General features: G+C 44.3%; 1 protein-coding gene across 13 annotated transcripts in view; it reads right to left on the bottom strand.

The window, feature by feature from the left end:
• Window positions 1-16,475, bottom strand: part of atp2b2 (ATPase plasma membrane Ca2+ transporting 2) — a 107,468-nt gene that overhangs the window by 44,625 nt on the left and 46,368 nt on the right. For all 13 annotated transcript variants that reach the window (XM_042088993.1, XM_042088989.1, XM_042088990.1 and 10 more), the window contains one exon: window positions 4,340-4,991. In XM_042088993.1, coding sequence (XP_041944927.1) covers window positions 4,340-4,538 — 199 coding nt within the window. In that variant the 5' untranslated portion in view covers window positions 4,539-4,991. The remainder of the gene's footprint in view (window positions 1-4,339; window positions 4,992-16,475) is intronic.

The following is a 16,475-nucleotide window of genomic DNA, read 5'->3' as shown; positions in this document are numbered from 1 at the left end:
GTACGTTCACGCCCACATCACCACCTTGTAAAAATAGCAGCAAGGGGGTCAAACAGGACACCGAGCCAGCTGCCGGTCTAAACACTGGCCGACGTTGCATCTTAGTCAGCAGCCATTTGCATCAGTTCTCCAACAGACACTGGGACAGCCGACCTGGGTGACAGTGGATGACAGATGCCGGCGGATCTTGGCCGAGGTGAAGGTGCGTCACACTTCGCCGTCGAAACGCTAGCAATCACACACCAGCTCGGCCGGTCTCACTTGCCGAGTCCTGTCAGCCCCCCAGATCACCGGGTGTTTCTAAAATGGCGCTGTCACCCCTCAGCGCTCTGAATCCCCTACAAGTAGCAGGCTGAATGGTGAGAGAGGAGGGCTGTGATTGTGTGGAGCATCTGGCACAAGCAGAGCCAGGTCTGTGTAACACCACACTTAACTGTTAACAGCTACAGTATGAACTAAAAAATAAACACACACAAATGACAAAATCAAATCTGGGAGAAGAGATGCCAGGCTTGGGAATCTGCACTTGTACTATTAAGTCGTGTCAAGGTGCTGCAAGCTCAGGTGACTGAGCTGTGATAATCAGTTGTGTGTAACTGTATGGGATAGGAAAGGAAATCAGAGCTTTTGCATTAGGTGCACATGGTCCGTTCCCAGAGACATCTGAAGAGGAGCACAGATGATCAAAGGAGGGGTTTCAACATCATTTTCTTTCTCCCCAGCTCTAACTATCTTCCATGAAGCCAGACCAAAGACATTTTAACATGCAACCTCTGATACTGTGTCACAGACGGTGCAACATTTGTTTTATTTTATTCTAGTTCCCCCAAGGTCATCCGATTGGGAGCTGCAGTGCCTTTGGGGGCAGAAAAAAGGCCATGTATCATTAATAATCACTCCTTGGAGAGACACATTTCTCCTTTTTAAGAACCACTGCTGGAATGAGGGCAGCCTTGCTGGTGAGGAGGAGAAAGTGTCCTTATTAAAGGAGATTGCGCTCTATCTGAGCAATTCCTGGTGGGGCTGAGATTAAATAGGATGTGTCAGAGGGGAATGCAAGGCCCGCTTGGTGGACCAGATTAGCATGCTCAAGGGTGGGGGGGGGGGGTTAGTTGTTCAGAGTTGGGACACCATTTAACTGGCCACGTGAAGCGGAGAAGTGGCAGAGAATGAGCCGTGCTAAAACCCTGTGTCCTTCAGCACAATGTCAAACTGGATGAAAACAGCACAAAACACAGATAAATGCAAAGTCTCACTGTACTGCAGTGAATTGTATCAGCATGTGCAGATGTGGTGAGTGGGGCTGAATACGGGATGTCTGATGCATGTGTCTGCTTGTATTTACAGTACAGCAGCTTCTCACTCTCCTCTGTGACCTTCAGGAGACTAATGGAGCTGCAACCAGTTTCATCTGCTTGTCCACTGCCTGAGCATACACATTCATAGGCACACAAAGAGTATTTCTCTGACTTTGTTGTCCACTTTGGGCATGAGCACAAATCTATGGTCATTTGTTAACTTCACAAAGAGATAATTAGGCATGAGAAAAAGACTATTCTCACAGCCAAAAGGTGCATGGTGGCGATTTCAGGAAATCAGGACTACCAGAGCAAATGAGGGATTTCCATCCAAAGTGATCAAAAATCATTCATAAAAACAGCTCCCATCTTTTAAAATATGCTTCAATCTGATCATGTATCTAAACAACACAGTGAGTGAATAAATAGAAATTGCTAACTCTCAGCCAGTGCAATTCAGGAGAGCAGCAACGTGTAGGTTATGTCCCATTTGAATTGATCCAACAGAAATAGGCATGTGAGAGGAGGGAGTCGTGTAGGAGGACAGGTTCTACCAGCTCCAGACACTTCTCGCCAACTCACAGCTGCTGTGTAGGCCACAGCTGCTCTGCTGCAGATATTAGCATACAGCAGCTATCTCTCACAGCCTCTCTCCCTCTCTGGAGGGCCATTTCTGTGTCTCCACCAAATGCATAACCCATATAAAAGCGCCTGAGATGTTTCCCTGGTGAGACAAGGACATACAAATGACCACTTAAGTGATACCGAATGGCAACATTAGCATCTATGGCAGGTTGTAAAAGCAGGTAAAATCCCTTTGCTTTCAGTGGTACACTAAAGTTCAAAGCAGCCCCTGAGCCAAGCTCACCTGTGTAGCGATTGTGTTTTAAAGCAAGCTGCCCAAAAAACTGCCTGTGCTCAAGCAGAGAAAAACAGTTAAGAACATTTGATCAGCTTGGCTCCAGAGCCCAAACACATCCTATGCTAAGATGCTATTCCCATATAAGAAGCAATGCTATTCCCATTACAAGAAGGACCATGGGCACCAAGGCATCATCAGGCACATAATAAGCAGAGGCAGCTCGAAGGCAACAGCTTTCTGTGAAGACACTTGGGAATCCACATGCTCATACCAGGACTCATTCGTATAATAAAATCATCTGTGGGCAAGGTAACCTTGCAACTGATATATCTCCACCCACAGCCTCCACTCCATAGGCTGAATCAAAGCAGTTTGATGTCATTAGGCTGGCTACTCATCTCACTACCAAGATATAGATCTATCATCCCAATTCACCCTTGACATGAACTCCTGCTATTCACCCCCATGGACCACATCTAAAGAGCCAAGTGCTACATGTCCTCCCTCCAACTACAGATCTACCACCCCTACTGGCTGTCAGCACAGGCATGTGCTGGGTCTCCTGTGGAGATAAATCAGAAGGAGTGGACACATTATGGGAGCTATAGCACCTAATGGCACTACACACCGAGGGCTGCTGAGCGCATGAAGGTGACTGAGTCCCACCCGCTCCTCAGAGAGAACACCTCAGCGCCGCGCCGCATTAACAAGGATTGGATGGGACCATTTGTCTTCATTAGTGTGTCACACTTCTCTCTTTTCTTGAAATCCCTGAATCAGTCGGAAAAGTCGCACACATAATCAGTATACAGAATAACTGCATACCTGTGGGTTGCGTCATAAGATGTATTCAAAGCCTAAAGAGTATTTAAGTAGCTTGATGACTGGGATAACCTCCGGGGCTATGGACTTTTTTCCATTACAGGCTCATAAGCCTCTGTCCGTTAGCTCAGTCACATACTCTGTTGACAGACAGTTTTTCAGTGCAGGGCAGAGAGGCCGTATCTCATTTCTGTGGTCGTATATACCACAAGGGACTAGAGTAGTGGTTACATGATGCTGTATAAGCAACATGTGTCTGGCAAAACACAACAATCATGCTAGGCTATTGAGAGCTGTTACACACCGAGCTGAATTTACATTGGCAGTTAGATCAATAATTCCCAGTGGTTGGTTATTTACAGAGGTGGTCAGAAATGCAGTTTATTATTTAAAAGACTAACTATGTTCAATGGGTTCTAATGACATTGAAAGACACTGGGCATATTTAAGACATGAAATGATGTGCATGAAAGAATTATTGATCTGATAAACAAAACACAACATTGCCTACTTTACAAACAACATCTACGAGATACCATAATTAATGTGCCACACAGGGCAACTGTTGTTATTGATGAACACGTACAGACAAAACATCCAGTCATTGATCAAGTTGATGTAGCTATCTATAAAGCTATAGATTACAGACATTACTGTGGCGTCCACTCTAGCCCCTATCCCATTACAGTGGGGCAATGAAGAATAGTGCAGCAGCAAACAGCACATCCTTCTGTGCCATCTAATAGGACAAGGCCTGCAGCCTTCCCACATGTACTTTACAACAAAATGTGATGGCCCACAAATGGAGTTTTGGAACGCATACTTTCTTTTTAATTACTCAGGCAAAACAGTCATTAGAGAGAAGCTTGTGTGAGACCAGTCATCAATCAAAGCTGGCATTTCTACCACTGCGGGTAGTGCCTCCACATTACAAGGAGGCACATTTAGACTGACCTCTATGTTGTTGCCCAGGATACATATTTTGTCTAATAACTCCTGTGTGAGGCAGGTGAAAGGAGAGGGGAGAAAGGAGGGTGTGCTCTGAAGGGCAGGCTTCAGAATAGCTAAACAGAGATGCTTCTGAACAGGAGAAATATCTTCAGTCATCATAAAGCTGCTCATTTAGTACAACACATTGCTGCTCTGATTGTGTGTGTGTGTGTGTGTGTGTGTGTGTGTGTGTGTGTGTGTGTGTGTGTGTGTGTGTGTAAAAGGGGGGGGGGAGTAAGTAACTGGAAGAGAGAGAGTTTGTACATATTGTGTTTGTTGTATTTGTGTGTGTGTGTTGTTGTTGTAACCCACCATATTTACTCACACAAACACACAAGAGGAAAGAGCAAATGGATCACCCACTCACCCTCCGTTGGCGATGTCTTGAGCCTCTGGCAGAGTCCCTCCGTGCCCCCATAGTCCTCTTGGATTTTGACCACGGCTTCCGTGCCTCGCAGTTCCATAAGGGAGCGTAGCTCCATGAGCGAGATGCCAAAGCCCTCGGCATGGTTGCCCTCATTTCTTTGGTTCTTGGTGTAAAAATCACTGTTAGTCATGTCCCCCATAGCGGCAAGTATTGCTTAGTGTCGCTCGATGCAGAGCTGAAGAGAATTGTTGATAAAAAATCACTGGGGACAAGGACCGGCAAAGCGGGCCACCACCAGGCAGCGTGGCTAATCACAGAGGAGACGCGGGGGGGGGGGAGAGAAGCTGAGAGAATATGTAGAAAGAGGCAGAGAGGAAGAGAGAGAAGAAGGGAAGAGAGGGAAAATCCAGTCCTCTGTGTGGAAGAGGCGTTGGGTATGAGTGCAGGCAGGCAGGCAGGTTTCCTCCTGGCGGTTTCAGAGGGCGGCGAGCAGCGTGAAACTCCGGGAAGGCGAGAGAGAGCGCAGGATCAGCTGCTCCGGGCGACCTGCATTCAACAGCACGGCTGCAGACCGGCACCACTCCATGTGCACTGTCCCATTCTGGTTGGCCTCAGTCTGCCTCTGTCTACATGGTGCTCCACTCCATTACTCCTTCAGAGAAGGAAGAGAGAAAGAGAGAGAGAGAGGGAGGGAGAGGGAGAGAGAGAGAGAGAGAGAGAGAGAGAGAGAGAGAGACAAGAAAGAGGAGTCAGTTTCTGAGGCACTGGTACAAAGGAGAGCGTTGCAGCACGGTCGCCAGAGGGGAGGGGAGAGAGGGTGGGAGGAGGAGAGAAGGACAGCGAGGCAGAGGAGGAGAGAGACGGAGGAGAGTGAGAGGAAGGGGGGAGGAGTGAGGAGGCGGGTGCGAGCAGAGAGGAGGGGAGTGAAGGAGCAAGAGGAGCAGAAATGGTTGAGAGAGGGAGGGAGGGATGCAGCAGCCCCGGCACGGAGCCTCGTTAGACGTGTGTGGTGGGGAGGAGCCAAGGGAGGGAACACGTCCACGCAGCTGCCTGGGTCACATGCACACGGATGCAGCAGCAGCATCAGCACCAGCACCAGCACCAGCACCAGCACCAGCATCAGCATCAGCATCAGCATCAGCATCAGCACCAGCATCAGCAGAACCCAGTCACATCCCAGCTCCACTCTTTGATCAATCCCATGAGCTATGGCTAAATACAGCGCCTCATACATATTAATGAGAGAGCATCTGAGTGCCTCACAGCTCCATTTTACACTTGTGTGATATGTGTGTGTGTGAGAGAAAAAGAGATCGAGAGCATGAGAGAGAGAAGGAGAAAGAGGGAGAGAAATTGCTGAAGGACAGAGAGTGGGTGATGGTGGTGTGTACGTACATACGCACATTTTTGCACATTTGCACATGTCAGAGTATGTCTTCCATTGTACTCAGTGCCTGTGCCTGTGTGTGGAGTCAATCAGTATGAAAATATTATTTACCCTCTATGAACGATACCCCTACCATCCTATTTAGCCCACTTGACAGCCTTACACTACTTAATTATAAATTATAAATATCAACCATTCAAATTGCAGTAGTACAAGGAACTGGTGTGGGAAACAATTGTACACCAGACTGCTCCCCTTCTGTACAAAAAGAACAAGAACAAGAAGGTATGGCTCTAGCGTGGCACATCCCATAGTGGTGATCCACATCACCATGAGCACCTCCTGCTGCCTGGTCTCGTGGCATGACTGGCAGAGCTCACTGCAGAGGTAAGGGGCAGGGGCCGTGGCAGCCTCCCAGCCACTGGGGTGGCGTCTGGCTCCTGGAGATGGCTGGCTGGCAGACAGCAGGATCTCCTCAAGTCCTCCCTGCCCAGGGAGGCAGGCTGGGTAATCAAAGCTTGTGCCACCGCGGTACTATCTGCGCCATTTCCGCCCAGCTGTGCCAGCGTGTCCATTGGGAACAGGCGAGGGAGGGCCCCAGAGAGGCACATGGAGCGGAGCTAAAAGGGGCTCACGGGAGACCTGTGCAGTGGCATTGCAACTGCATTCTTCAGGTGATTCACTAGCATGTGCTTGAATGGCAATTTATCATGGTATTTATCAATGTATCATGATATCTCAGATGAAACTAACTTCTAACTTGGTTTTTAAAAGTCAAGCAGAGAGAAACAGAAAATTGGTAATGGATATTTTATAAGCAATACTTATAAAAACCTTTAAAACATGATTACTACATGATTATCCACGTGAATATTGCCATAGCCGTTTAGACATACACCTCCATTAACACAGAAAAGGTAGAGTACAGAAATGCCTTCAGACAAATATTTGATTTTAGCTGTTTGTCATGCAGCTCGGACTATAGTTGGTGCACATAAAATGCCTGAAAAGTTCAATGTTTGCACTCCATAGATATATGAGCATGTTGACTTAAAAACATCAATAATCCAGTCCAACATAACCCATTCCTGTACATAAGTGGAATGTGCAGCTTCCCAACCTCAGGCGTGATCTATTCAGTTCTCTTCAGAGATCCCTCTTCCCAATCATTCTGCTTTGTATGCAGCCATTGGGTTTTTTGAAGAGGGGGCAGTAAGATACATGCACAGTTGAGAAATGTCAGACCAACAGATGGGAAGGAATGACATGCCTCTTATTTACCCACTGCTGTTGAATGACACCTCAATCTTTCAACATTTATACAATTTGCAAGAGAACCTCATTCAAGATGAGTAATGAAATTGTTTACAGTACATTTAGACGGCCATTTTAATTATTGATGTAAGCATTTGATTTTTAAATGCTACATTATAATTGGATATTGAACAAGAACATGGGCTGATAGCCCCACCATTCACACTATTAGGAAAGGACTGGTATTCATTTGTAACTGATGTTAATGTTTGCTTTTTAATGCATATCTAAAGTGTATAACATTAACATCACACTAGATGAAACCATCATTCATCTGAGATGGGAATGATACTGTATGGTACAGTACAAGTCATTTTTGAGGAGCATGATTTAATCCATACAATGGATGGGGGTGGATTATGTTTTCAACAAAAGGAACCGTCTCAGTTTACCACTGAGAAACCCTTGGCCTACATTTACAGTATGGAGTCAGGCCTGAGGGAAAGAACCTCTCATTGCATTTGTCTAAAAGAAAGGAAATGGGCTCATTAAACATGTCCATAGAGTCTCAAGAATTTCATAGATCTATAAGTAGTTCTTTTTTTTCTCAATCTTTCATGCTATTGCTTAAATGTATTGTAAAATTAGATGTCTCACAAAAACTCTGTACCCACATGTCGTGCCTTTCCTTGGAGCTTGAACGAGTTGTAAGGACTAAGCCTGAGGATGACTAAGGTTAGCATGAACATCTAAACTAAAGCCCCTCCAGGGGACCAGACATGACAGGTCCTCCTGGGCGCTGAGCGGGGGCGCTGTGGAGGGGGCTAGACACTTAATTGTGCAGTTACTAAATAATTGCTACTTGCTTTGAGGTGACGGCAGCCTGATCTCCAGCCACCAGCGAGAGTGGGAAGGCTGTGCCGTCTACCTTCGTCTATCTCTCCCTGACTTGTTTTATTTGCATGCTTGCTTGTCTTACATTTATATGTGGCTGTGTGTGCATGCATGTGCAAACATACGCAAATGTATCTCTGAACTGGAATCAATACATGTTTTAAAGATGCTTTAAAATGCTTATATAAAATGTGATATTCACAAAATGACTTACACAGATATACAGTAGCATGTCTCTACTACATCAAGTGCTTTACAGCAACAAATAAAAAAGGCACAAAAATGTAAAGCTAGCCAATTTGTTTTTGTTGTTTAAGTGCATAACAATCAACCACAGCTCATATAGCACTTTTAAAATTTAAATGTATTACTGAAAATTTGACAATAACTTTTCACATTGAATGATCAAGCCCTGAAAATGCTTCCGTGTGGTCCTGTGGTCATTGACATGAGTGAATGCACACTTACAAACATGCCAATGTACATTCCTGTTACACAACTGTTATACATAGTGCTTTCCTACAACTTTGTTACAGCGTTTTTTGATGTCATTGCACATCCTTAGTGAGGCATCTAAATGGCAGCCTGCTAAAAGGGAGACTTGTAAGTAAACTCTGATGTTGAGTGGTCTTGCCTGGCCAATGTGCTGTGAATCGTGACTTCTAATTGTGTTGAAAGCACCTGTCAACCCCACTGAATGCCATGGAAAGCCCACAAAGGCGAAGGATGGAGCGCTATTTTAGAGACAAATGGTGGAGGTCATGTCAGTGGAAAGGGTAAAGAGACGGGACTCCATGGCTCTTTCTCCTGCATAGGCTCTCCTTTTGTTTACGGAGAAAGTGAAAGCTTTTGAAAAATAGAAGGGTGGATTGCCCTGGGCTGGCTAAGGCTTCCTTCTGCCTCGGAGTGGCGGAGATTACACACAGCGTCTCGCACGCTGCAAAGCGGGGCAGCAGGCTGGTGTGATCTTGTCTTTGTTACAGTTGGGACCTTTAATGCATCCACATGCCTCTGAGTGCTGGTGCGGATGAAAGGGCTTGTCTCCATAAAGGCTTCTAGGAGAGGGAGCCACATGCCACAAGGTGGATGGCCTGGTGTGACTCGCTCCGAGATGCCTCAAGAGAGGCACAGAGGGAGGGGCAACCGGGCAGAAATGCCCCTGATGATTCCAGAGGAAATTTCATGTCTACTCATCTACTAGATGCATGAAATGAGAAAATGTTCTCGATTTCTACTTGCTTTCCCTCATTCTCCCGATCACTGTCCCTATACCAACTCTGCGTCACCTCAAATACAGCACCAGTGTCCTTGAGCTACCTCACAAGTAGGCAGATACAAATCATCATCCTTTTCCTCAAGGACATTCAGCCATTTCTGTGTGTATGTGTGCGTTTTGTACTTGTTTTCTTTTTTTTAAGGATTAAGGATTTGAGGAATACATTGTTTTAGCATTATCAGTAATTCGTCGTAGATGTGCTGTAAGCAAATAGGTGAAATACCTAAGGGTCATGCACTGACTTAAAAGGTAATAAGACGTTCTGAGGAAAGCCTCTTTAGCACCTCAACAATGTATTGCTGTTATGCAACAAAACTGCCTCTCTGCATGGATCCTGTTCAACATATCCTGCAGATGAGAGGTTTACACCCACCCTCACAGAAAATGCTAAAAACCATGTGGGCATAGGGAATGGCATTCCTATATTACAGGTGGTCATTGGACATCCATGTTGACTGGTTAGTAGGGGTCCACTTTATCCCTCTCTCGCCCTTAAGGCCGCTGTTGAAGTGCTGACCATGCACATTGATCTGATGTTGGAGTGGGGTAAACAGAGTGAGGGCTGCTGTCTCTGCTGCTACGACAATAGTAGCATCCCGCACACAGGAGATGAGTGGCGGTGACCTCTGGCTTAGAGAAATGATACTGACACTCCTTGGTTTTTTTTAAAAGGCCCTTGTGAGCATTCAGCGCAGCCTCAGATGAATGAGCTGGGAGGTGTCCAGCAGTTCTTGAATGGATTTCAATCTGTCATGTCCTTTAGGTTTGAAATGCAATTTGTCAGCAGAATCAGTGTACTATTTAGCCAATATTACAAAGACAATGTTTATTTACTGAAATGACATTGCATTGGGAATAGCTGTTGTGACATAACGTGTTGTGATATACTACAACAACAGAACAACCAACAATTGGCACAGAAAAGTCGGTAGCTTATCTGCAGTTTTTCCCGTCATGAATTCACTGTCGTATGCTGATGTTACAGGCTTTGCCCTAAGGTACTATACATTGCACCCATGACAGCTATGTGCTGTGTGTTATGACAGGCCAGGTTAAATTAAGTGCTGTGGTCATCCACAAGCTTTGTCTGCCTTCTGCCCACTCATTCCAGACTGGGAGCCTGAAGGAGCAGTGCAAGACATTCTGCACAACCATGACACATACTGCTGTTGTGTGGCCACTGACCCAGAATAATGTCAGTGTTAAACGTATACATGCTCCAAGCTTTAGCATGACGGATAGCGTAAGGATTTCTAAGTGGAGACGCAACCACAGCTCTGTGTGTGTGTTATGGTGTAACATCAACATTTACAAGAACGTTACTTTTCAGTACTGATGTGGCAAATCACAGAATGCTTCAGCGGATATTTAATGTAATGGAACAGGGTTCAGGGGATATTTAATAGCTTTACTCTACTGTATACACACTAAATCTAGCTATATCAATATAGTTCAGATATATACTGTATGTATGATGGAGATTCTATACCAAAATATATTTTAATACACAACATAAATAATGGTATTAAATGTATCAGTAAACAGCAAATCTGTCTGCATTCAAGAAAACAAGAACAACAAAATATTCATACTGAAAACCAAATCAAGATCTAAATTCAAATCATAAAGATTTCTCTGATTTCTGATTTCTCATATGGCATGCTTCGTTTGGAGTGATTGACTTTCAAAGGCAGATCTTCTTTTTTAGTGTCAGGGCACACATCTGAGGGTTTTATCTCTGCTGCCGAGACTATGGATCCATGTCAAGTAAATACCCATGTATGTCTACTAATCCACTAATATGACAACAGGACAACAGTGTGTCTGTCTTTTGTTGCATGAGGACAGCGCTTGTGAAAGCGGGGGCTGGGGTTAGAGTGGCCACGGTGGGGGTATTTGCTAACGATCTTATGTGTGTGTGTGTGTGTGTGTGTATGTGTATGTGTGTGTGTGTGTGTGTGTGTGTGTGTGTGTGTGTGTGTGTGTATTGATCAAATGAAGCAGGTGGTGTTTCATGTTGAGGAGTGGTCCTGGTTAGCATTTATTTTAAATGGTCTCAATCGGGTTAGGCTGGAGAATAGCCATGTGGCGGCTAGTATTGACTGGAGGGTAGTTTCTTTCTTTCTTTCTTTCTTTCTTTCTTTCTCTCTATATTGTTGCTTATGAATTATGCAATGACACGAGTTGGAGTGGGGATGGTAAAGGATGTCACCACGGCTGTAATTCGGCCGTAGGTACAAGGCCGAAGGCAATTACAGCCATGGGGATATCCTTTACCAGCTCCACGACAGGGAACCGCTTATTTCCTTTGCGTGCTATAAAGGCATGACTATTGCCTATAGTAGCAACCCAGTGATAAACGGGATAACGTTCTTCAAGGGGTCCTGTTGGACATGGCGGAGCTAACTCTAAAACGACAGCATAGCCTAGTTCTGTATTAACAAATAAGTAAAGGGTTTGTGCCCTTATGTTTTGTAAGACATAGTGAGAAACAAGAACTATTAAATCTAAAAATGCAGGTTTTGTAACCAAAAAATACATCTGAGCACATTAATGAGCTATCTGCCAGCCGCCTACTTTGAGTTTTTCTCACTCCAAGGCGACGTTATGAAATCGCTGCTCTTTCGTTGTGAATGAATGGAATTCAATGCAATACGCGGAGTGATAACTAGCAGTAAAAAATCTTGAGTGGAGTTGTGCTGGGATATTGCCACTCGTGATGACTCAAAGAATGCCTCTCATCCAATAAAAAATCATTAAATAGCTTGACCGGACCTAACTGTTGTATAAACGGAATTAATGGACTGGGTGGAGGAAACTTCCCTCCGCTACGCGTTGGGGAGTTCTTTGCCTCCCCTCTCGTCCATTAATTTTGTATAACAGGACACCTCGTTGGCCATTATCCCTTACTTATTCTGTAAGATATGAGCTGCACATTTACAGAAATGTGAAAATCTATAACAAATCACATATTTAATTATTTGTACAGACTACTGCAGACAAATGTGGCACAGAAAAAAAATGCTTTTAGCCAGCAAACACACCTTTTGTCTTGTAACTCGCAAGGTCATTTAGGATAAGAGGGGGGGGGGGGGCAGTGCCCTCCACTTGTTCCAAATCATTGTGCAAAAATCATTAGGGAGCTATTGTTCTAATTAAATTCAGCACACAGACTCAGCTTACAGGAGAGGAGAGAGTGCCAGGGATAAATGCTGGCCCATGCTGATGCATCTACCTCAGCTATAACAAGGGGGGCTTGGAGGGGGGGGGGGGGGGTGGCAGTCAGAAGATTAAGCCCAAAGGGCAGACCTCTGGTGCTTTGATAACTAAAGCTTAAATATTATAGCGCTCTAAAACCTGCTGCTCACAGAGCCTTTTACAGTTGTTCATGGATGACAAAAAATGTATGTGACATATTTATGACAGAAGCAAGGTATCGTTTAGCTTTTAAAGCACATACATGTGCATCCCAATTCTTCCAGGGACTGCAGGGGTCATGTATACTAAAATGGACCATGGAATACTTCCAAATGGAAGTAATCACAAATAACCAATTTATCATTTCACTCACGCTTCCAGTGATTTGCATTCTGAGATTTCCCTTGAATGCCATGTTTTATGTGATATTTCATCTGGCTGTCTGGCTAAAGGTAAACAAAGTAGAGAAATGAGAAGCTGAGTATTGACTTGACTCGTTTAATGACTCAGATAACCACAACTACAATTTGTATAATGAACAGTTGTGCTACCTGAATAAGCTTAGACCTGATTGCCTAATCTTTAAGTACAGTGATAGTATCAGATACATGTGCCATATCCCTTAACCACTTGCACTGACTAATAAGAGCAGAGACCAATGGACATCTCTTTGTTAGGTGAACCTTTTAACAGGTCATGTAAAAAATACCTGTATATGGGAATGGGAAGAGTTGTTGCTTGTCTCTTCCAGCAGGGCTATGACATTAATAGCTGGGCATTTACTTCAGGATCTGTGGGCTGCTGTGCCTTCGCATGTGAGCTCTGCCCTCTAGCCAGTGCTGCTGGCAGTGACAGAGTGACAGTCTCCATTTGTTGACAGTGACAAGGTGGAACTAGCCTTCAACTGCCACCATCCTCCATTGCTCACCCATCAATCACACTATATTTAGCTTCCATTCGTGATCCTACGGATTTCAGTAAAGGCAAGTTTGGCTGTGACTAATTCTATTCCGTGCGGCACCACTTCCACTCCAGGCCATAACCGTAGCACCTTGTGCCTGGCCCACCACTATCAACTTTCTCCAACATGCACGCATCCACTCACGGCCAGGACTCAGCCAAGTCCTGGAAGCCAGTGTGCCAAGAATTATGTGCTAAGCATAGACAAGGTGAGACATACCCAAGGACAGACAGACTACCAGTTGAAGCAGACACAAAACCTCACAGTCTCTCATTCACACGTATAACACAAGTCACCATGTAAATCAGGTTTTCTAGGCCAAGTATACTTGCACATACAATGAATTTGGTCTCTGCATTTATCCCATCCGTGAATTAGTGAACACACTCAGCACACAGTGAACACAGTGCGGTGAAGCACACACTAACCCGGAGCAGTGAGCTGCCTTGCTACCGCGGCACTCGGGGAGCAGTGAGGGGTTAGGTGCCTTGCACCATACCTACAGGACCACCTCCACCACCACTCCACAGAGAGCACAAATGGCCATAGTGGTGCATGTATCCCCTCCTGAGCGGCTGCAGTTGTGGGTGCAGATGCAGTAGTGGTGCAGCACTCAGGGACACTCTGAGGGGCTAATAAATAGCCTGTAAGCGGAGCCCACAGCACCTCACTGGAACATTAATTAGCGCATGCTAATGGACCTGACAGAGGACAAACCTGACTTCCCTCTCCTCGTCAACTTATCCAAGGGCTTCTGTTAGCTCTTTCATGTATTGTTTGTATGTTCTTGTGCATAAATGGCTTTTCTTTTGCACTGCTTTCACATTAGTTGGCAGAGTTGTTCAGTAGAGAATAATTTAATTGGCTTTGCCTCAGTGATATTTCAATAATGTGCATGCAAGGGCAAGGACATTTGCATACGCTACTATCATGTCTATATTACTCGACTCTGTGCTAGTTAAAAAACGTCTGTTCAAATCTCATTAAATACTTTATTGTTTGTATGTCACTGATTGGGTCTAACTGTATCAGATCATTGCTCTCTCAAGCGAGGCCATGTTACCGTGATTTCCTAAGCTCGGTCACATCACTGTGATGTACTGTATAAGCTGTGGCCTGTTCGCTTGTTTTTTGCTCTTCTGGGCTTGTATTTCATCATTACTCTGTTAAGACAGGCCATGTTACTGTGACTTCTTAAGATAGGTCATGTTACTGTGATATAAGCTGTGGCTTTTTTGCTTTTTTGCTTAACTGTGCCTATATTTGATCACCACTTTAAGATTGCCTGGGGCACTATGTATAGTACACAGTATTGTCATGTGACTTTGTGTCTGCACTTGCACTTTAATGGATACTTTGCACTTTAATGGACACTTTGCACTTTAAGATAATAACCTGTAACAGGTGTTCTGTCAGGTGACTTCGATTGGTGTGTGTATATATGTGCCTTGTCTTTTTGCTGTCTTCATGTCTGAAGAAGGGTATTCAGCCCGAAACGTCACATGTGGTGATTAAAATCTTTTTTAAAAAGGAGTTCTCAGTGTGCGGACTAACGTCATTTTTTATTCCTGAAGTATTCTGGTCCAGCACCTGTTTGAATATGGATGTGCGCGTTATTTTTTGTACTTATCAAATCTCATTAAATACCTGCCAGATGTGTGTGTGTGTGTGTGTGTGTGTGTGTATACACATGCAACTTAAGTGAATGTGTGATATGCACACAGTGCACTAGGAGGAGCACATAAAGAGCAGGCATTCTGGCAGTAGGATATAATCCCATGAGCTACAGTACATAATTAAGACAAGGTCATGAGAAAAAGATGTGCATGGTGACATGCATGTACAGCTCTGCACTAGCACAGCTCATATGGCTCATACTATACTCTAGATACAACCACCATGCTCAAAATGGATCCCTAGCAACATTGGGCAAGTCTTATGGCAATACTGTAACCAATCCTCCCAACTCCACCCCGCCCCGCCTCAAGCAGGTGTCTTTTTCAACCAAACACGGTAAGCACTATGGAGGCAGGTCTAGTCATTACATTAGATAGCCTCCTCAGAGCTCTTCCAGGAATCGTGGGATACACCACTAACCAGTAAACTTATCAGCTAATTAGCTGTTCCACTCACCATGGCCTGTAAGCCTGGTTTGACTCTTTGCAGATAAATCATCTTGGCAACTCTTACACCCCTCTTAAAGCATAAAACAACACAACACAACACCATCTAAAAAATAACAGTGCAAATTAAAGTAAAAGTAATATACTCATTGAATAACAAGTACCCAAATGTGTGCTAATAAGTCAACAATGTACAATTATACAATGTACATATATTTTACACACACTGCATTTAGTGCTGCATTGCAGCTGCTTGTTGGTCAGAACGAATTACCATATTTGTCTGAACCATAATCTACTGTATCACATAAGTAGTGCAATGTCTAAACAAAGACTGATGAGATATATGATGACAAAAGTGAACACTGAGTCAGGAGGACTCTATTCCACTAATGAGCACCCACCCCTTTTCATATTTGCTGTAGTTTCTCTGTAATACATAATCATCTGGAAAAATAAATAAACAAATAAAGGGTCATTAGTGTTAATGAATGCAAAAAAGAGATGACCAAAAAGGAAAATGTGATGTTAGACAGGTATCTGTGTGACTTCAGGTGATGAGGGGACAAGAAAAACTAACATCTGTCATTGTGCTGTGGTCAGCCCTCTCAACAGAACTTAGTGTGGACATGACCTGTAAATAGAAGCAAGATTCAGCTACCAACTTCTCTAAACATATGCTAAAATTACAAAAAAGACTCTTTTACTGTAGTGTCACTTCTGAAGAATGACTTTGCTTTGCTTTGTTTTGAGATATGCTTTGCTTTTCCTATGACGTAAATAATGGGTTTTTTTTCATGCTGCAGTTTGGCTGGTTCTTGCTATGGACAGGCTACTTGTTAACCAGGTCACGGCCTTACGGAGCTTAACTTTAACGTGCGACATGAGCTCCTCTGCATTTCACCTGCCGTCTGTCCTTTTCAATCTGTAATAGCCAAATAGCATACTGCCAAATCAAAAGGTTGCTACCCACTTCATTTAAGGAACCTTCCAGAGATCTACATTTGAATTGAGTCTAGTGTACATGTGCCTGCTGACCACAT

Source organism: Alosa sapidissima, chromosome 4 (assembly GCF_018492685.1).
Source record: "Alosa sapidissima isolate fAloSap1 chromosome 4, fAloSap1.pri, whole genome shotgun sequence".
Lineage (NCBI taxonomy): Eukaryota > Metazoa > Chordata > Actinopteri > Clupeiformes > Clupeidae > Alosa > Alosa sapidissima.
This window is presented reverse-complemented; position numbering and strand designations above follow the sequence as displayed.